This window comes from Polypterus senegalus, chromosome 18, assembly GCF_016835505.1.
Source record: "Polypterus senegalus isolate Bchr_013 chromosome 18, ASM1683550v1, whole genome shotgun sequence".
In the NCBI taxonomy this organism is placed as follows: Eukaryota; Metazoa; Chordata; class Cladistia; order Polypteriformes; family Polypteridae; genus Polypterus; species Polypterus senegalus.
The window spans coordinates 22,503,022-22,525,540 of record NC_053171.1 but is presented as its reverse complement, the minus strand read 5'-3'; the positions used below and the strand labels follow the sequence as shown (position 1 = coordinate 22,525,540).

The 22,519-nt window shown below is 38.5% G+C and overlaps 1 protein-coding gene across 2 annotated transcripts in view; it reads left to right on the top strand.

Annotated features, from left to right (window-relative positions):
• The window catches only part of sel1l (SEL1L adaptor subunit of ERAD E3 ubiquitin ligase), a 51,729-nt gene extending 38,117 nt beyond the window's left edge, over positions 1–13,612 (top strand). For both annotated transcript variants that reach the window (XM_039741230.1, XM_039741229.1), the window contains exons 20-21: positions 10,436–10,564; positions 12,586–13,612. In XM_039741230.1, coding sequence (XP_039597164.1) covers positions 10,436–10,564; positions 12,586–12,783 — 327 coding nt within the window. In that variant the 3' untranslated portion in view covers positions 12,784–13,612. The remainder of the gene's footprint in view (positions 1–10,435; positions 10,565–12,585) is intronic.
• The last annotated feature ends 8,907 nt before the right edge of the window (positions 13,613–22,519 follow it).

Below are 22,519 nucleotides of genomic sequence, written 5' to 3'. Positions count from 1 at the left end.
GATATTTCACGACGTGTTTAAAATGCATGTAAAGAGAATTTCTTGTGTGACATTTGTTATACTATCTTGACTTAGGTGTTGGTGACTTAGGTGGTGGAACATATAAAACCAACATTGTAATAAGGTGGGAAATTGTTAAACAGCTTTAGAATTAGAGATGTAATAAACAGATAGACCAGAATGGAAATGTTGTGCATCTCACTGCTTGATAGAACAACTTAAATACTTGGAGATTATGAAACATAAGGAGTTAATTTACTGTATTAAGGGAACATTTGGGGTGGCTATAGTGTGCATTTTCCTATTACAATGCTGAAGTTTGTGTCTTCACTAATATCTCGTCTGTCTGCTGACTTTACTTGCATCTATTTTTTTATTTTATTTCTTCTCTATACTGCAGGCTCCATGCACGAGTGAGCCAGGGACTCTCTTGATCACACTATTCCTTTGTGTGAGCTCTAAGTAGCTAATACCTGATGTCTTTCTAGCTATATGCAATTATATCATTCATACCAAACCGCTGGAAAATCTACAGTGCCTCACTTTGTGGCTCAAAGCAAAACTTTGCAACCTCTCAGACTGTTATTTGGAGCTATAATGTATGGATTTATGACAGGGTCGTTATTGTCACAATAAACCGAACACAGTGAAAGTTTTACTTAATCTCTTAATCAACATGCAACACATCACCACTTTCTGGTACCCTGATTAGTTAGTATAACTATCTTACTCTGAAACATTTGTCTTCCATACCTGAAAACTCTCAGAACACACATTTAATGAAAATATATATGCAGTATGTTAAGAAGTGTCGGCTTGCTAAACAGAAAACATCTAACAAGTATTGAAGCATAGTGTCTGGTTTGAACCAGTCTCAGTACCCTGGGGTTCACTCATATATAGGGGTGGTCTATTGTATCACTATATAGATATATGTATGTATGTATGTATGTATGTATGTATGTACATATACGTGTGTGTGTGTATGTATATATATATATATATATATATATATATATATATATATATATATATATATATATATATATATATATATATATATATATATATATATATATATATATATATATATATATATTATATATATATATATATATATATATATATATATATATATATATATATATATATATATATATATATATATATATATATACACTAGCAGAATACCACAACATGAGAGAGTAGTGTGTTAAAGAAGGCAATGAAAAGAAAAGGAAAAATTTTAAAAATAACGTAACATGATTGTCAATGGTATTGTTTTGTCACTGTTGTGAGTGATGAGTGTTGTTATATATATATATATATATATATATATATATATATAAATATATATATATATATATTTACACACACACACAAACATATATATATATATATACATATCTATACATATACATATACATACACACACACACACATATATACACACACATATATATATATATATATATATATATATATATATACACACACAGCTATTTCAGTATCAGTGCAATACGCTGTTTGTTAAAACGGATGACACCCGCTCTTACGTGCAAGTCTGCGTGGATATTATGAACTATCGTATTTGTTCAAGTTCTATTTAAATTTTAAATAGAAGGAATTTTTATTTAGTCGACAGAAATATCTTTGGTAGGAATGGTAAAACAGACAGGAATATTATTCCTGAATAAAATCAACTCAAACCTTAAACAACTTATAATATTTTGCTCTCCATAAAAATATATCCTGTCTAAATTATACAAGTTAGAAATAAAGTAAACATTAAAAGAACAAACATTCAAATTTCTTTACTCTTATGTAATTTTATATTTTATAAAAATAAACTTAGATTTTAAATATCCCAAAAGATTTTGCTCTCCATAAAAATATATCCTGTCAAAATTATACAAATTCAAATATGAACATGCTGCATAACAAAACCTGGAAATATAAATAAAATGTGTTCCTTTCAGCAATAACAAATCAAATCATTCAGTTGTCTTTGCTCATATGTCATTTTAGAGCTGGACGCCTGGCATCTTTTTGGCAACAGGTTCGTTTCTGTTTGGTGTGAGGTTCTGTGTTGTGGAGATTCTCAGGATGGATTGCAGGTGCTCATCAGTGAGGCGACTCCTGTGTGCTGTTTTGTTAGTCTTTATCACTGAGAAGAGCTTCTCACACAGATATGTGCTACCAAACATGCACAAGGTTCGAGCCGCATGTAGACGGACTTTTTTTGTTCTTCAAAGTCACCAAAGCGCCGTGCAAACTCAGTGCGCTCAGTTTATCAGCAAAGTGCGATTTGGGAACACCGTAGTGACGACTTGGTTTAACATTACTTGGTAATAGGGAAAGTGGGGCAAGTGGTTGTGTCTCCCATAAAAGCAGCCTCAATTGAAATCACTTTGTGATTGTGCACGGGTAAAGCGTCCGCTGAAGTGTCAGATTCTTATTTAATTCTTCTGCTTTCTGTATCTTCTGCATTGCATTCAGGTCTTTCAGGTTACCCTGATGTTTTGTTTTATAGTGCCGTCTTAGATTAAATTCTGTAATTACAGCCACATTAGCTCCACAAATGAGACACACGGGTTCAGTAAACATATACTCAGCCTCCCATCGGTTTTAAAGGCTCTATTTTCAGAATCAACTTTTCTCTTCAGCATCGTGAGCTAGCCGCAATAACTTGCAGCATCTTAAGGTAGACTTGATTAGCGGTAACTGTTCGGCAAGGCAGCTGAAGCGCTGCATTATGGGATCTGTAGTTTATTGTGTTACCAGCGCTTCATATACCGGGCTTTAATAACAATAATACAGTATATAAAATGATCTCGCGGGCGGATATAATTACGCCGGGCGGATGTGGCCCGTGGCCCTTGAGTTTGACAAATATGGACTAAATAGAACTTGAAAAGATATATTTTTCAAATGTGATCGCAATTCAGATAGAGTTGACGCACTACAGCCTGCATGCCTCAATAAGTCATCCTCCCTTGCCCTTACTTTTTACCGTTCATCTAATGAATACACTGAGTATGGCTTTACCAAAACAATCACTGATGGCGAATAAAGTATCCATTATTCGAGTATGTAGATCGGGTTATATATATATACATATATATATACCCGCGTATCATGGAGAAGTAGTGTGTTAAAAAGCTAGAAAAGAAAAGGGAACATTTTAAAAATAACGTAACATGACTGTCAATATACAGTATTTGTTTTGTGAGTGTTACTGAGTGTTGCTGTCATCAAGGATTTGATTATCATTATTTCTTTCAATCAGGTTCGTATTTGTAGGATGTGTTGTGTTCAAGTTACATTCCGTGTTTGTCAATCGTTGTAAAGATGACAGGTTTCATTCATCGATTCGTTTCTTACTGCATCAATAAACAGCTCGTCTTCTTCTTTATCTGAGACCTGACACACTGCATGCACGGGTTTTTACACTGTCTTCCTTTAGCGGGACATTGACTTTTCCAACGTGTGCTTTGTTTCCGCAGTAGTTGGATTTATGAATATGCTTGTATGTATGAGGCGCTTCATATTTTTGCTGCCTTTTCAATTGTGTAATTCGGTTTTGTTCAGCGCTCTTTGGAACTGTTGCCTTTTATCTGTGCACTGCGTCAGTTCACGTGAGCCACTCGGTGTACATGCATCGAAGGTTCCCAGCTGTGCTGGTGCCATCTCGTGCTATGTCCATGGCTGTATTTAATGTTACCTTAGTCCTGGCACTTAAAACTTTCTCTCGCAGTTTAGCTGAGTTTGTGTCAAACACCACCCTGACCATCTCATCTTCCTCTCCATAAGCACAGTCCTTCACCCGTGAATATTTAGTGGCAGTTTGCTATTGGATTGCCGCTGACGGACGGCCTTATATGGGCAGGCACTAAATTACAAGCGCCAGCGCAGCCTGTCTATGAACTTAATTTAAAGTGTAGGTTTACATCGTGCTTTGTTTTCAGTAGCAGAACTCATGAATATGGTTGTATATGTCACTTTCGCGCTTCTTATTGTTTAGCTGCCTTCTCAATTATATAATGCATGTTTTCTTCAGCGCTTTTGAGGTCTTCCTGGTTTTCTATGTACTGCGTGATTACGTGGGAGGCGTGATGATGTCACACGAAACTCCGCCCCACGGCGTTGAAGCTCATCTCCATTACAGTAAATGGAGAAAACTGCTTCCAGTTATGACCATTACGCTAGAATTTCGATATAAAACCTGCCCAACTTTTGTAAGGAAGCTGTAAGGAATGAACCTGCCAAATTTCAGCCTTCCACCCACACGGGAAGTTGGAGAATTAGTGATGAGTCAGTGAGTGAGTGAGGGCTTTGCCTTTATTAGTGTATATATATATATATATATATATATATATATATATATATATATATATATATAGCAAATTCCGCTTGGCAGCGAGAAGTAGTGTGTTAAAGAAGGAAAGAGAAAGAAAAGGAAACATTTTGAAAATAACATAACATGATTGTCAATGTAATTGTTTTGTCACTGTTATGAGTGTCGCTAGAGATATATATATATATATATATATATATATATATATATATATATATATATATATATATATATATATATATATATATATATAGCAAAATACCAGCTTTGCAACGATGTCATGTGTTAAAGAAGTTATGAAAAAGAAAAGGAAACATTTTAAAAATAATGTAACATGATTGTCAAAGTAATTGTTTTGTGTATTTGGTGGCAGCGTCACAAAGTTATTTTCGTCTAGCTGCATCAGAAAATGTACCATGACGTCTGACACGCCTCCTTTTACTGTTTTCTCACAGCTTGGATTGCTGCTGTCATATATATATACATACATACATACATATATATATATATATATATATATATATATATATATATATATATATATATATATATATATATATATATATATATATATATATATACATACCTATCTACATCATATATACACACACATACATACATACACACACACAAATATATATATATATGTGTGTGTGTGTGTGTATATATATATATAACGTTTCAAGAAGTACAGGTACATTGAGCACTACTGGAGTGGTTGGGTAAACTACATTTTAAAGACTGTGTAACACAACAGGTAAGTAACTAACAGCAGCTAAAATGTATATGGATCATCTCTCGGTAGTAGATCCCTTTTGAAAGGCTACACGACGGCTGTGGTATAGAAATTACTTATTCTATGTGAACGTTCAAATTTATGCCTCTGGTAATGTGCCTTACCGGCATTTAAAGAAAATTAGTTTTGTGTCCTTTGCAATGTTAAGAGAGAAAGGCTTTGGTTTGGGATAAAAGGAAAAAAGGTGTAAAGAAAGGAAAGTTGCCTTTTTCTTTAATATAGTATAGAGAGATGTGTTCGCTGATGTTATGATCGCCTTTTGGGGACAGTCGCGGTGGGTCTTGTGTAGACTGGTGAGACGTCCCCGCCATTAATCGGCTGTGATGGCACTGTCAGTCCTCCACTCCTGTGCGTATCTTCATAATCCGAGCTGAGGACCTCATAATCGTATACGTGCAAAAGAAAGTGTGAATCGCCTTAATATTATTTTGCAGTGGTGTAGAAAAGGGGTCCCGTGTTTGCACTTGTCTGGGCTATAGCGCAGGGGGAGGAAGAAAAAAATTAAAAGTGCTCACTTTGACTTAAGGCAGAAGCGCAGTCAGCGTCTCAAAGGCCGGCACAGCTATGCGCGCGCTGGCTGCTCGACTTTTGCTGGGCAGGAGACCCCTTTTGTACACACGCGTTCATGATATCAAAAGTCTCAGCGCTCTTTGGAGGTAATTCATATATTATATATATAGCAAAATACCCGTGCCTAGCAGCGGAGAAGTAGTGTGTTAAAAAGTAATGAAAAAGAAAAGGAAACCTTTTAATAATAATGTAACATGATTGACATTGTCATGAGTGTTGCTGTCATATATATGCCTGCCTAAATAAGTCACCCTCGCTTTGCTCTTACTTTTTTACCATTCATTTAATCATGGCTAGTGGCGGAAAACTTATAAAATGGAAGGAGGATGGCTTTACCAAAACAATTATTGATGGCGAATCGATTATTCATAAAGCTTGAATTGGTGATCTGTTTTCTGTGTTAACCTCATATTTTTCATACTTCTTCTCAAACTAAGGTGGTGCGAGGGTAAAATGAATCGGGATGCTGATCAATGTAATCGGTGTACCAGGAAATCATGCATTGACAAAAGCTCCCTTTGCTTGTAATGCAAAGTGTGATTAAATGCATTATTTTTAACGCGTTATGGAGCACATGCATCGAAGCTTTTCAGCTGTGCTTGTGCTAAGAAAAGGAAAGATTTTAAAAATCTTATACATATATATATATATATACACATATATATATATATACACATATATATATATATATATATATAATATATTGGAATCCCTTTGTTTGTGTAAAAAGTGGTGTTGGAACAAATCCCTTTGTTTGCACAAGGTGAGCCAAAATGAAGTGCTACATTTCTAGAGGTCATTGCTCAAGGTAGAGGCAGTCGAGTGGTTTGGGGGTCCTTTTTATAGGCAATCCCTTGCAGTTTTGAGGCAGCAACATGCCTTGGTCCGGTGTGCACCGTGCTTTCGCTGTCTAAGTGTTCTTCAAAAACAACGAATCCATCATCCCTGCGCAATTCGCCATTTGACGTACTTCAGCATTCCTCCTAACAGTGATGTCCCAAAACGGAAAACAGTTCAGTGGATGGCTAAATTTAGACAGATGGGTACAACATTGAACAGAAAATCTCCAGGCTGTCCTCGGACTTAACAAATGCCTAAAAACATCTCCAACCAACACAACTATGTACTGTATGTATTTCTCAAATATATTCCCACTAGATGGCTTCCAAGAGCTACATGTAGCTACAGCATAAACTACTGTATGGTCGTGAGTTTGAATAAAAGAAGTGTCCAGCCGTACAGCTACACTGTACCATCCTGTTTATTTGACACATTAAAATAAGCAAGTAGTTATGAAGGAGGACTTGGTTAAAATGTTATTTTCATGCCAAAGAAGTGCCATAGCCCATCAAGCACAATACATGCAGGAACCTGAATGGTATCTCTTCCAATGAAAGTATCCCGGCGTACAGAATCTCTGTGTGTTACAGTCTTGGATTTCTTAACACTGGCTATACATCTCCAAGAATACAAATTTCACACCCTACCTTTCACATTTATCATCCTATCCAAGCATGAAAGAGAGAATGGACAGTATGAGTAAAGCTTTCTGTGCACTTCTAACATGTGTAATGAAACCCAGGTTTCCTAACTGCGAGGCAGCAGCGCTACCACTGCGCTACCGTGCCACCTTTTATTAGGAATCCCTTTTATTAATGCAGGGTACCAAAAACAACACAGTGCTGGGGTCCTGTTTGTCCTTAAAATGGTTGGAATTTGGACTCTGTGTCAAAAGTGTGGTAATGATATCCAACCTGTGATTCATAAAATAATGTATTTAAATTTACAGTTTTAGTGTTATCATGACATTTGCTGTACATTATTTAAGAAGTTATAAATAGAAAGATGCAGGGACAAAAATTTGTATAGCTCAGTAAGAGAATCCATCCATCCATCCATCCATTATCCAACCCGCTATATCCTAACTACAGGGTCACGGGGGGTCTTCTGGAGCCCAATGCGAGTCAACACAGGGCGCAAGGCAGGAAACAAACCCTGGGCAGGGCACACACACCAAGCACACACTAGGGACAGTTTAGGATCGCCAATACACTTAACCTGAATGTCTTTGGACATGGGGAGAACATGCAAACTCCACACAGGGAGGACCTGGGAAGCGAAGTAAGAGAATGCAACACAAAATGGAATTTCATTTGGTCAAGTGTATTACAAAGAAAAAGTAAACATCAGACGATAAGAGAAATAATACATGCACTAGAAATACCCGAGTCTTACCTTGTGTTCAATTTGCAGTACATGTCATTTAGTCTAGTTATATTGTTATTGTGTACTGCTCTAGTTTAATTGCTCTCCTTTTAAACAGCCAGATCATTCACTGTACATACACATGACCTCCAATTCCATTTACGTCTGTTTTGCTCAGCAGGATCTTCTCGTTAGTCTAACTGCTATAACAGAATATAAAGTGAGAGGATGGACAGGATAATAAACAACATGATAAAGGTTTTTAAGAACATGGTCTGAATGTGATTCATCGATGTTTAATCGACCAGTGCCTCTGCTTGGTGCTTTAATAATGAATTGTAGTGTGGATGTTACTCTGTGTATTCAGCTAAGTGTGTTCGAAGATGATTTGTAAGATATGACTCACTCAGCCGTGTGCGCTTGTTGTATTAGGTGTGCATACGATCTTGATCTTCTTCTGTGTGATCGTCTCTTCTCTTTTCTTTAGTCTATGTGTATCCCAAGGTAGTTATTAGCATAGTATTATAAAAAGCTGATATTTCAATGTTAAACCACTTCTGAGTTGAAGTATTACATTTTTAAAAACCCAGCAGTCCATCAACACCACCATATTTAGAAAGGGTACAAGTCAGAGATAAAACGCTACAATCATTTTGATGTAAGATTTTCAGGAAAAGAACATAATCTGTTTAGATGGTTATTGTGTTGTTAGAGCTCCAGACCTTTAAAGAGATTTATAACTTTACTAAGGGTATAAAATCTCTTGGTGCTTTGTATGCATACTTGTTGGATCTAAAAGAGGAGTAAATTGTGGAAGAACATTTTCTAATATGATTTACTCAAAATACCCCATTAGGACTGAAGTCAGTGCAGCTGAACATTGATCTTTTATTGGTTTTGATTGACTGTTCCTCAGTGTTGGGGCAATCGCTGATCTTCTTCAAATGGGCAGAAGAGATATTTCACAATCTGTTCACCACTGAAACAGTTTTCAATAGCTGCACACTGAAGGGGTTGACCATTTATATCCCTGTTAGGCCTTTCCATGTTTAAATTGTAATCCTGTGGCATCGGGTTATTGCAGTATCAACATCAGCAGGAATATCCCATACTTTTATTGTAAAATGAAATAAACAAATTACTAGTATTGAAACTAGGATAAAAACTATTTAAATCATTTATCTGTTAGGCTTCCAATTGTTAATTGTTTTTGTTCTTTTGCAGATTTACTTGGCTTACTTTGCACAGTTATTAAAGAATAGTTCTAGTTTCTCTTCATAGGTTGTTTTGCGTTTGTTAGTCTTTGTTCTTAATGGTCTTCCCTCAAATTTCTCCACTGTTGTAAATAGTTTTTTTTTTTGTGAAAGTGAAGTTCTTTTAAATTCTGGCATCATTCAGGAATTATTATATTGGTCATTTGTTTTCTTTAGCTTTGGACTCATTCATTTCCTTACAGAAATATAAATCTAGAAATGGCTGCCACTGACTCATTGTTTTTTGTTCTCTTGGTCACTCCATCCAATCAGAACATTCAATGGTGAATGCATTACATCTTTTATGTCTGCAGTTTTCAGTTGAAGGCTTTGGTTACCACACAAATTGAGGACATTTTAAACAATACAGGAGTGGCAGAGCCTCCCAGCTCCAGAGTTCAAACTCCCGGTCTGCTTAAAGACAATGGGAGTTTCCATGTTCTCCCTTCATCTCTCAGATGTTATAACAGGAGCCATTCGATATCCTCCCACTTCCAAAAGACTTGCAGGTTGAGCTAATCAATGACTGGCCGTGCGTGCGCGCGTGTGTGGATGAGCCATTAGACGAACTGTCAGTCGCTCTGTCCAGGGCCACTTCCTACCTCACCCTAAGCTGCTGGGTTCAGGCTTCAGACTGTGTGGTCCTGAGATTGATTCAGTTGATTTGATAGTAGACTGATAACCAGTGACTGTCCTAAAAAAAACTGTGCAAAAAAATAATAATTGGAATACTTACAGGAAATGATATGACATCCACAGACTGTGAAACAAAACCACTGAATTCCCAACCAGTCCTGGTATATATAATAATGTGCTTCTAGTAAATAATTTTGGCCTTAAACAAAAATAGAACTCATGGGGATGCTTAATCAAAGACAAAGAGAATGAGCAAAGAGGAAAGAAAGAAGAAGTCAAATTGATTCAGTCTAAGCAAATGGGGATTAAGAGGTGACATGCTGCTATATCTGATGATTGAAAGTTCCCTGAGGTGTACAATATTGAATTCTTAAAGCTTTCATCAGCTCTTTTATTTCTTGCGAATCATATTCATAAGAGTTAGTAAAAATTAAAGAATGAAGTTTGTTTGTTTTATTTATTTGTGAGCCCCTGACCATGTGACCGATAGATCCACATTTACTAGATACAAAGTTCAGGGGGATTCTCTTTTATCACACAATGTCCAAAATCCTTTTCTCTGCATGTCTCTATATCTTTATGGTGATGTTAATTCTAGCCTCTGTCTTGGTGTTTCAGGATATTCACTTGGCCAAGCGCTTCTATGATATGGCTGCTGAGGCGAGCCCTGATGCCCAAGTACCGGTGTTTCTAGCACTCTGTAAGCTGGGCCTAATTTATGCCATCCAGTATCTGCAGGAAATGAAAGTAAGTTCTTGTGACTTAAACACATCTGAATCAAACAAATCTGTCGGTGAAAGCTATAAATGTATGTTAATCAGTACTACTGCTACCATTTTTAAATAAAATAAAAAAAAAAAACAGTTTTTCTTACATTTTTACTTTCTCGTGTACGAAGTATAGGGAAAGTATTGTAATCATCCAAAGATAAGTGATGTCGAAATTTTGATGAATTTCGATTTTTTTAGACCTACCTGACTTTCTCGTATACGAAAATTATTGTAATCCTCCAAAATTTCCATTTTGAGATTTTGATGAATCTCAACATTTTAGACCTCCCAGAGTACGAAAATGCAATTTTTGGAGTGATGTCTCTGTGTGTGTGTGTGTGTGTGTGTTTGTGTAAACGTGATAACTTTTTAGTACACTTGCAGTTTGGTCAACCAGATTTTGCATAGAGGTATTTGGTACAACACGTAGATTTCTATCAACTTTTGAGCTATTTCCGCTAACTGGAAGTAGTACATTACCTTTTATTCATGCATCTGCAGAGTCCGATTTATTCAACTTTACTTTTATAATAATTGTTCAATATATTATTCATTTGGTTTGATTTGTTAGTGATGGTTCTTTAATGTACATAATATAACAATTTAATCATTGTCTTGCGGTTTATTCCTCAAATATCCATCCCCATATCTGAGTATACGAGAAAGTCTAGGGGAGAGCACTTCCGATTTGTATATTTTATGTTGAATGTACTGATTATATTCTTAAGCCAACTATTTATCATGTTAGGAGAGACGTCAGAGCAGTACACTACATCATGTGACTTTAGCCATATTTGACTAGAATACAGTACTTATTTTTTTTCTAATGACAAACCCTTCACTTCAGATTTCTATGTAAGGTTTATAAAATTACAGAAAGGAAAGGGAAAAGATACTGGATTTTATCATTCTATAATAAGATCATTCCAACTTTATGGATGTTTACTCAGGAAAAAAATAACTGACAAAGAGTTTTATTATTCTATATTTGACATTTTTTCAAGGCCACTTACAGGTTCAGAGTCAGTCAGTCATTACAATACAGATATTTTTTATAGGTAGAGATTTTAAATGAATACTTCACCAAAGAATTATATATATTTTTATATGCATCTTACCCTTATGTGTTTTGTAATGATGACAGAAAAGCGATTTTAATCTTATGTTTTCTTGGAGAACAAAGATTAAAAAAAAAAGTTTACAATAGGCCTATATGGTGACCAATGCAAACAACATCAAAAATGTCCAAGAAGAAAATCTTGTGTTGCACGTGTCGCATACTTGACACATCAGTTATCCAGTTGTATGCTCACAACACCCAAGACTTGTTCATTTTTTTTTTTTTTTTATATTTGTAAAATAAGTGTCCAGAAGTATCTGCCCAGTGCATAAACAGGAAATGGTAGTTCACATTGGATTGAGCTTTTGATTTGAAAATCCGCCCCCCCCCTCATTCATTGGTCAATCACAACAAGCTACCTGTGGTAAGTAACATCAAAAAAGAATGCGTTTGGTGTGTCGTATTCCTTTAAGCACCCTGCTCAGGGTCACACTGGGGAAATATGGAGAAAGTGAACAAGCAGCGTTGGGATTTATAGACCAGCACCTTGTTTAAAGGAATCCCTGTCACTAAATTCTTAAACATAAAGTTTTAAGTCTATAAAAATAATTTAGTCACATTTCATGGTATACCTTTTTTCCTTCGCTGAAACACAGTTCAGTGGTTAAGAAGTGCTGAAGATAGTATCCAAAGTGTCCTGCTTAGCGTATACCCACTGTATTCATTAAATCACGGAAACTTCTCTGGTAGCATGCAAATGTCATTATTTGGGGTCCTGGTTTGGATAATTGAGTATGTTTTAACTTTGATATGGCTATATCTCGGTATGCCAGAATTGTTCTTTTTTGAGTTCTTTTCTTGTCCTGTTCTAGGTATGATAAAGAATGGCCTGTAAAGAAACATATTGAATTGATTTTCTTTGTTGATTTGTATTCTAGGCACAAGATCTCCTGACGCACATTGATCTGAATCAGCTGCTGGGCCCAGAGTGGGACCTGTACCTCATGACTATCATTGCCTTACTGCTTGGCACAGTCATCGCTTACAGACAGAGACTGCATCAAGCAATGCCAAGGCCAGTGGCACCACAACAGCCGGCACCAGAAATGGCTCCACAGGAGCAGCCTCAACAATAAACCAACATTGAAGCCCATTTTGTCTTCTCATACGCTAAGTCATGGATAATAACTCTTACGGAAGTTTCTTTCATTGTCAACATTTTGTAGACTTGTAAAAAGGATATAAAAATGACCAGAAAACCTATTTTGCAAAGACTGTATATATCATGGTTTACAGACATTCTTCTAGATCTTAATATTTCATTTTTTGTCTACCAGGACGTTTATAGGTAGGCCACAAATTTTGCATTGGCCAATTTAATGATAATTTCTTGATGTAATGCAGCACTAAGAATGACTACAGAGCAACACGAGACGTGATCATGAGATCATTACATCACAGACTGAGCCTTCCTGCAGTGCTGAGTCCACGGAGTGCCCATCCTGTTCTCCGAACACTGACACACTGAACGGCTTTGCCTGGAGAGCCCTTATTGGTCAGAAGCCCCGGTGCCATCGACTTTTTTGGGGTAATTGAAAGGTTGATGTTGAGTGTTTTCAAAACAGACTTGAGCTTTTATAAAGCTAATGCAATGTTAGCATCTTACCGCAGTTCTCATGCATATCATTAAACTTTAACTTCCTGTTTTCATTTATACTTTTTCTTTTTATAGTATTGTTGGGTTTTTTTTTCCCCCCCCGAAACATTTTTTGATGTGAATTTGATAAGAACATATGATGCATTTTGTTTTCTTCCATTAAATTTAATTTATATTTAAGTTACAAAAATAACTTATGTTAATATTGTAATTTTGTATTTATTTTTATCATCTGTCCTTGGCAGCCTGTGATTAAAAGTCAGCCTTTCTGAAGAAAAATGTATAGATACAATACAAGGTAAAAGCAATTCCAAGCGTGTTTTGTAAATTCGAGGGTTTCTTTTAACATGCAGATAGTTGTAGATAATCGTGATGAAGAAATTTACTGGTTAGGCAGTGACGTCAGTTCTGTTTTGACACTCTTTCCTCATTCTCTTTAATGAAATATTCAGTATGTGACCTTGCATAATTCTGTTCAAAGGTTTTGGGTTTTTTTTTTTCCTTTTTCCAAGGACAGAACTGCTGTTGCACTATGGGAAGGTGTGCGCTTATTGGCGAGGATCGTGACATGCCTACTATTCAGATAATTATCAGTATTTTTTTTTTTTTAGTGGAAGCTTATAAAGAAAACCTCATCAAAAAAGCAAAGTTCAGTTGGCAACAATTATGAAAGCAATAAGCAGAGTTAATATTAAGCTACTTTAAAATTGATTAAATCCTCATCATTTTCACAAACAATTATATAAAAGCCAGTCCACTGCCAGCGTTTCAGTTTTCTTCAATACATTTAATGAAAAAAATGTTAACTTGCAGCTACTTTAACCACAGGCACATCCAGTGGGTAGAGAAAAGAATCCCCCCTTTGAAATATTCCATTTGTTTTTTGTTTTTTTTTGCTTTATAGCTTTAAATGAAAACACAAAAACCATATTTCTTCCCAGCTTTACTTATTCAATGCCATCTACAACATCCAAGTGAAAGAAATCACAGCTACAGTTCAGAAAAATGATAAAAAAATCAAAAACAAGAACTTCTGAGATTAATAAATGATCAACTCGCTCAGGTGGAAGTGCCCACCATTCCCATTGCAGACCCCGGTTACCGGCTGTGCTTAATTGTAATGAGTGGGATTAGTGAAGCTCTTCCTGGCTCATTCATTCCCTTGCTTGGTGGTGCAACTGACAGCAAAAACTGACTATGGTGGCAAGCAACTTTCAGACGATCTCAGGGATAGAGTTATGGACCGACTTAAGGCAGGAGATGGAGACAAAAACATCTCAAAGGCTTTATCAATCCCAAGGAGCCCAGTAAAGTCCATCATAAAGAAGTGTTTGGTACTACTGGGACCCTTCCTGCATCTGGCCATCCCTCCAAACTGGGTGGAAGAGCAAGGAGGAAACTGGTAAGAGAGGCTACCAAGAGGCCAATGGCCATTTTGAAGGAGTTACCGGATTTGATGGCAAAGAATGGTCATTAATGATGTGCATGTGACAGGAATTTCAAAAGCGCTCCACAATTGTGACTTGTTCAGGAGGGTCGCACTTCTCAAGAAAGGCCACATTAAGGCTCGTTTGAGCTTTTTCAGAATGCACCTTGAAGATTCTGATGCCAAGTGGAAAAAGATCTTATGGTCAGAGGAGACCAAAATCAAACTATTGGGCCTCGATACCAAACGGTACACCAATGCAGCTCACCATCCACAACACACCATACCGACAGTAAAGCATGGAGGTGGCAACATCCTGTTGTGGGGGGCCTGGGTTCTCGTTAGGGTAGAAGGAAGAATGGATGGGGCAAAATACTTGAGGAAAACCTGCTACCCTCTGCCAGAAAGTTGAAGATGGGCAGAATGTTCACCACCCGAAGCACACAGCAAAATGGACCACACAGTGGCTGAAGGAGAGAAAAGTGAATGTCCTGGTGTGGCCAGTCAGAGCCCAGACCTAAATCAAAGTGAAAATCTGTGGAAAGATCTGAAGATAGCAAAACACCAACGCTCACCGTCCAATGTGACCGAACTTGAACAGTTAAACTGTAAAGAAGAGTGGGGGGCAAATATTGAGTGGGCTCAATCAAGGTGTAAAAAGCTGATAGAGAAGAATCAACAGACTCAAGGCTGGCATTAAAGCAAAAGGGGGGTCAACAAAATGACACTGACATTGGGGGGCCTTTATTAATCTCAGTAGGTCTTGTTTTTGATTTTTTTTGTAATTTTTCTGAACTGTAGCTGTGATTTCTTTCACTTGGATGTTAGAGGTGGCATTGAGTAAGTAAAGATGGGAAGGAATATTGTTTGTGTTTTCATTTAAGGCTGTAAAGCAAAAAAAATGGGAATATTTCGAAGGGGGGATTCTTTTCTATACCCACTCTATGCATTGTATATACTATATGACCATGTTACGTGAGTGTGGTGTGGCGGGCTGTGAGTGTGTACCTCTTGTTCAGTTTTGCTGTGTGTCTGATTTGATATTTAAAAAAAAAAAAAAAGGTGAGATCAGATTGCCAACAAACTGAAGCTTTCATACAATGACATCCATTACTCTCTTGCAAGGGCATCTTGAAGGAAACAAAAAAAAAAAACACGTATCCGTTCCAATCAAAAACACAAGCATTTCTGGGTACAGGCAGATTATGGAGGGAGATCCGGTCGAAGGGAACTGCAGCCGCTACGGCACAGGCGTGCGTACAGTTTTTCTGCAGGGTCATTGTGGGAATTAAATTGTCTCACCTACAGTATGTTTGGGGACTGTAGATGATGCAGTGCAAATGTGTGCCCAAGGTGCCCACCAAAGTTGTTTCAGCACTTCTAAGATAGTCAGCAGTCTTTCCCACCCCTGCCCTGAAGAGGGATATGTGGATGGTTTCATTTTTTCATTGTTTAATATACAAATGTCGGAATGATTTTATTTCTTTAGAAGGATGCAGCATTGTGTGCAAGACAGGAATCATCCTGAATAGGATGCCAGCCGATCAGAGGCCTATCTCTCTCTCTCACACACACACACACACACACACCCACACCATTAAACACTCGATTCAGAGTCGCCAGCCAGTGTAACACAAGCGTCTTAAAAAATTCAGAAGGAGAAAAAAAAAACAACAAAGACGGACCTGCTGGGAATCAAACCAGCTTGTTTAAACATTCCTACAGGCAGTTTCAATGGTTTTTTTGTAAAGATTGTTTTTTTTTTTTTCATATTTTTAAAAAAATATTTAGTATTCATTGCATGTGTTTACACAATGTCTGTTTTTTAAACTTGTTTGAGGGCTGGCTAATGGGAAGTGAGCCCGCATGCGAAGGAGTGACGTCAGGTATGTGAAGTTGTTTTTCTCTTAAGTAGATCAAACTTTGTAATTTCCACCAACTTTCAACCTGGCATCTGTTTTCTCCTGACTGTCATTGCTGAAAAACATCTAGAAAAGTTGTCCCTCAGCGCCCTCTTTCATCACGACACCACACAGAGCACATGTGCCAGTGGAGACATTGCAAGAAGGTAACTTCGAAGTGCTGCCCCATCCTCCTTACTCGCCAGATTTGGCAACTTTTGTCTCCGTACTCTTTCATGAGGTGAAGAAACGCCTGGCATGGTTGGAAGACCAACATTGTGCTGCACCACTTGCTTCTGTGGTGGGCTCACCTCTCATCACACACCCCTCATAGGCAAATACTGTGAATTAAACTCAACAACAAAAAAAAATAAAACCATACCGCAAGTTTGAGAAAATCACTAGAGCCCACCACACTAGTGAGACCCAACAGCGTACAACTAATGTTAACTTAGTGGTCTGGTTATAGCAGTATGGACACGGGTACTACAGAGCATATCTACCTATTATATAGTGCCTTTCAGATCTATAGCATATGTCTTTCCTATCCGTATACAGTATTATACAGAGCCTGTCATATCCACCTCTTATATAGTGCCATTCACATCTTTATCATATAATGTCCTTCCTATCTATCTGAAGTATTATATAGTGCTGTTCACATCTACATCTATCATATAATGTCTTTCCTATCCAGCTGAAGTATTATACAGAGCGTTTCATATCTATGTATGTAACTTTGCCGATTCCCTCTAGCCTCTTTGCCATCTTCCAGGATGAGTGCCCCTCATTTGTCACAGTTAAGTGGCGAGTCGTACAATTCCACCACGGCAGGTCAGCCTTTAACATTAATGACAGAAGAAAATACCACCGCAGAGTGATGAAGAAGAGAACCAAAGAATGACACCGTGTGAGACCGAAGGCACTTGGAGATTTGTTTCGTTACAACAGATAACACGTCCTTTTTCGCCACCTGCTTTTCCCATTTAAGAATCCCTCAAAGTTCGGAGTCTGTTCTGATTGTGGAAGCAATTCAAGAATCAGTCCTGGCCAGGATGGCAGCTCATTAAAACTCACTTGGGCACAAAAACCCCAACCCAGGAGGAAAGTGGAGCACCAGGAGAAGATGAACAAGGGGGGAACAGGCCAGCAGATCCTTAGAACAATGAGACACAATCACGGCCACCCATGCCACCCTAAACGTGACACCCATCTGGTTTGATTACTGAGATCATGAAGATGCCAGTGCGCTGTCTTAAAGTTAGAATGGCAGTGTGGCTTCAGTGCCAACAGTGAAATATTCTTGTCAGCTATACATTTGGTAAGAAAATCAATGGCCTAAAATTAAGTTATTTATTTCTTTTTTACTTACCATTTTCAGACACACAGGACACCCCAGGTGCCCTTGGTGGGTGTGTGGGTCATTTCTAATAATTAATGATGTGGCGTCTCATGTGCCATTTCTCTTTCTGTATCTTATCGTCGGAAAACACATCCCGAGCGCGGCTTTGGCGTGCCTGCCAGCTTTTCAAGTGCTTGCCGGCTTATTAGCATACAGGCCTTTCATCTCATGACCCGCTGGTGACAAATGTGACAAGCCTCTGATTGGACTGCAATCACGTGCCACTCTAGCTGCCAGCCTGATGGTCTCAGCAGTGACAGCTGCAGACAAGGCCATCCGTTCAGTCGGCGATATTGAACTGTTTAGATGCGCATTTCATTTATATTCAGTTGAAGCTCTTGTGTGGTATGGGGCACAGAATTAGCTCACCACATCACAGCTCCAGAGACCTGGGTTCAAGATTTTTTTTTTTTGTTTTTTTTTCCCTCCGGGTTCTCCCAACGCTGTGTAGTCAGAGTAATGAATGTAAAGTAGGGGCATTCGATTTAGTGAACTTGATGGTTTTTTTTTGGAAGAAATAAGTGGATAGGCCTGGCTAGCTTTGTTGGGCTGAATGGCCTGTTCTCGGCGAGAGTGTTCAAATAACAACAACATTTATTTATATAGCACATTTTCATACAAAAAGTAGCTCAAAGTGCTTTACACAATGAAGAAAAGAGAAATTAAAGACAAAATAAGAAATTAAAATAAGACAACATTAGTTAACATAGAAAAGGAGTAAGGTCTGATGGCCAGGGTGGACAGAAAAAAACAAAAAAAAAACTTCAGACGGCTGGAGAAAAAAATTAAATCTGCAGGGATTCCAGACCATGAGACCACCCAGCCCCCTCTGGGCATTCTACCTAACATAAATTAAATAGTCCTCTTTGTATTTAGGGTTCTCACGGAGTCGCTTGATGTTGATGGTCATACAGACTTCTGGCTTTTAATCCATCCATCATTGTTGGAACATCACGGTGCGCCACCACCAAAAGGACACCAGAAAAGGAAACGGAAGAGAGAGTAGGGTTTAGTATAGATTTTAGAGCCACCATGAATAGTTCTTATAGTGAGTTGGATGTACAGAGTATCAGGATTAAGTTAAAGTGAAGTTATGAGAAGGCCATGTTAAAGTCATGTGTTTTCAGCAGTGTTTTAAACTGCTCTACTGTATCAGCCTGGTGAATTCCTTTTGGCAGGCTATTCCAGATTTTAGGTGCATAACAGCAGAAGGCCGCCCGCCTCACCACTTCTTTTAAGTTTTGTTCTAATTTAGTTGTTTTATTGCCTTATTTTTTCATACTTATTCTCATTCAAGCAAGCAGATGTGAGATTGGAGGTGGCAAGAAGATGTAAAAAAAAAAAAAAAAGCAAATCGTAACTGTTGTATTTTTGAATGAGCGTATAAGTCAGGGTCTGATTTTATGATTGATGTTTTTTTGGGTTTCAAGACCCGACTTGTACGCGAGTACATACGGTATATTCACATTTGCTCACTTTGCAGACACTTTTATCCAAAGTAACTTAAAGAGGACAATCGGGGAGACTGCTTAGGAACAAGAGTTACAGGACAAGGTTACGAAATTGACAATCGTGAGTGAAGAGCCCAAACCAAACGGAACACAATTATGCCAAACTCCTAGTTGTTGGTAACTGAATTTACATATCATACTCCGATTGGTTCGTTGGCTTGCATCATCTGAATATTTACTCCGATTGGTCAGAAGACATGAGGTGTTTTCAGCAAAGAGCATAATCAGCTTCCATACCCCATAATAACAGTCTCATTTCCCCCAATTCTTGGTCCTTACAATTCTTTCCAGTACTTCTCAAGTTTCTGTGTATGTGACAGCTGCAGGTCTTACTTGAGTACACGATAGTCAGCCAGCCTGTTGAACCATCACCCAGAAACTTCTTGCTCTTTGTTGTCCACATGAACTTTATCTGGTTTCCTGATATGTGTGAGCAAATGTCTGATATTTATTAACCTTTTTATACTACTGCTAAGGTAGATGCTATATTTTAATGTGGAGAGAATACCGAGACACTTTATGCACAATAACTATGTTACTCCTAAATAACTATGTGACCAGATAGTCTCATTTTTTGTCCACGCTAGTGAGATGGTGTACAAGGAGTAGAGGAGAGGACCCAGTGTCGATACCCGAGGTACCCCCATGCTTGCCTGGCCCACCCTTGGCATCTCTTCAAACCTGAGATGTAGGGTTCTCAAAGCAGTCCCACTGATGCCAGGTTCAGAGAGGGTGGCAGGGAGGATCTGATGGTTAACTGCAGCCAAGGGAGAAGATAGTTCAAGAAGAATCTCAATGGATGACACGTTGGTAGCTTTAGCCAGTCATAGTATGCTAACAACAGTTGGAAAAGCTGACGGGTTGGGGTGTGTGTTGCTTCTTCACGTGCTCCCCATGACAGCAGGCAGAGACTCTAAATATCCCTGGTATCTCTCCAGGGTACCTTCCTGTCTTAACTGCGACGTGGTGATTGGTAATGTGTTGTAGTCCTCCCGTCGTCATTGTCACTTTCCTCCACTGAACATTTAAAACTGGACACTTTATGCACTCTGGTTGTCCATCCATCCATCGTGAGGCTCCTGAAGGTGGAGTCTGCCATGGATGGGATCCCAGTCACCTAAGTCTTCCAGTTAGGAGATGGCAACCAGTCTCACCTACACAGCTTTGGGATGTGTGTATAAATGAAAACTGACTTGTGAAAACTCTACATCTGAGCCACCACATCCCCTCCAGCTCAAAACTAAAAAGCTGAATTTTCTATGACAGTGTGGATCCGTTATCTTCCTATATAATATGCTACCATGACTGTTCGTTTGTCTGTCCAGGATTTTAAATCACATGTAGCTTGCAAACCGTTTCACCTATTGACTTGAAATTTGGTACACATAAACCACGTGACATCTACTATCCGTTTTCGGGGTGATGGTTTTTATTACTCTTTTTATTTTTATTTTATTTTATTGTAGAATCAACTCTCGGCAGCGCGCATCAGGGCGGCACAGGCGAATGGGCGCCGTTCTCATTCTCTGCCACCTTCGCTAATCATTCTTGAAACAGATTGAAGACCAAAGTGCCAGCTTAAGTGAAAAATTAAACGTTCTAAGCGATTGCAGCACAAAACCTAACTTATTCAGTTCTAACGCGAAAAATGCAGACGAAAGAAGAGAAGCAGCGGGCCGCTGGGGTGGAGAAAAGAAGAGCTGCTCAGGAAGCAGCAAGCGCATCAAGATTTGAGCAAACGAATGATAAACGTACAGAGAAAGAGAATGAAAACTAGGAACGATCAAGTCAAGTGTATTCGTGCTGTGCTCCATTACTGGTGTAATAAATAAATCGATGAATCGTCAGAGCCAATTGGTGTCAGCCATCGCTGCCCTGCCTGACTATTCTGGTAGATCGCTCCTCTTCTGATACTACGGCATTTCTCCACAAGCTGAAGACCTCCAGCTTGCCTGACGTGAACAAGCTGCAGTACAGCCGTGTATCCCACTCTGAATGTCGGATGAACTCCGTGAGTCGGGCACAAGAGTCCAAGTGACAGTGCGTGACTGTGCAGTCCATGAAAACAGCTTTTATCTTTCGCTGACTCACTTAATCAAGCCGGCATCATGTCCAAGCAGATAAGATACTGGCACTGAATCACCAAGAGATTAGCGGCGGATTCATCTCATTCTGAAGCAGGCTGCTCAAATTTGCTACAGTAAGTGAATCAGTAAAATGGACAGACTCAGGATGGGCTTCTAGCCGTCCATGAAAGCCAAGAAGGTCCCTCCAGGGACGTAGGACTTGGGACAGTTCTGTCTTGATACTCTTCCACCTTGACTTGTGTGTTTCTCATTTTCACCTTCAGCAAGGAATGGACAGCTGCTTACTGCCCTCTGCTTGGCCATCCTTTTGATATAATTCTGATTGTCATTCGGGTTTATTTATTTGTTAGGTAATCTCAGACCTCTTAGAGCTGCACGGTGGCACAGTGGTTAGCAATGCAGTCAGGACACCTCAAACTTGTCATCACTGGAAAACCCGTCAAATTCGTCACAAAATAAATTTCACTGACCAGCGCTAATGGGCATTTCTACACGTAATTTCAAGGTGTCCTGAAATGCATAAAAAAGAACATGAAGTTACTTTAAGGCATCTTTTCCTTTACTCACTCACTCAGTCACTTAAGGCCACAATGCCAGATATCCTAATGTGCTCATCTTTGTGATGTGGGAGTAAAATTGAGCCCCCTTAGAAATCCCCACGGAAATTGTCAGACACCACAAACGCTAAGCAGATGGGTGCCGCTGCCAGTTGATTTGGATTCCCTGGCGCGGCGAGGCAGCAGTTGTATCCACTGTGCCACTCTGTTTTTAAAGCTGGAACACTTGAGCCAGTGATGTGGAGTGAAATCCCAGGGATTTAGTCACGATTCCAGGTCTCAGAATGCCATCCTAGTTTGAATGGTCAAACAAAGTCAAAGTCGCCAAACA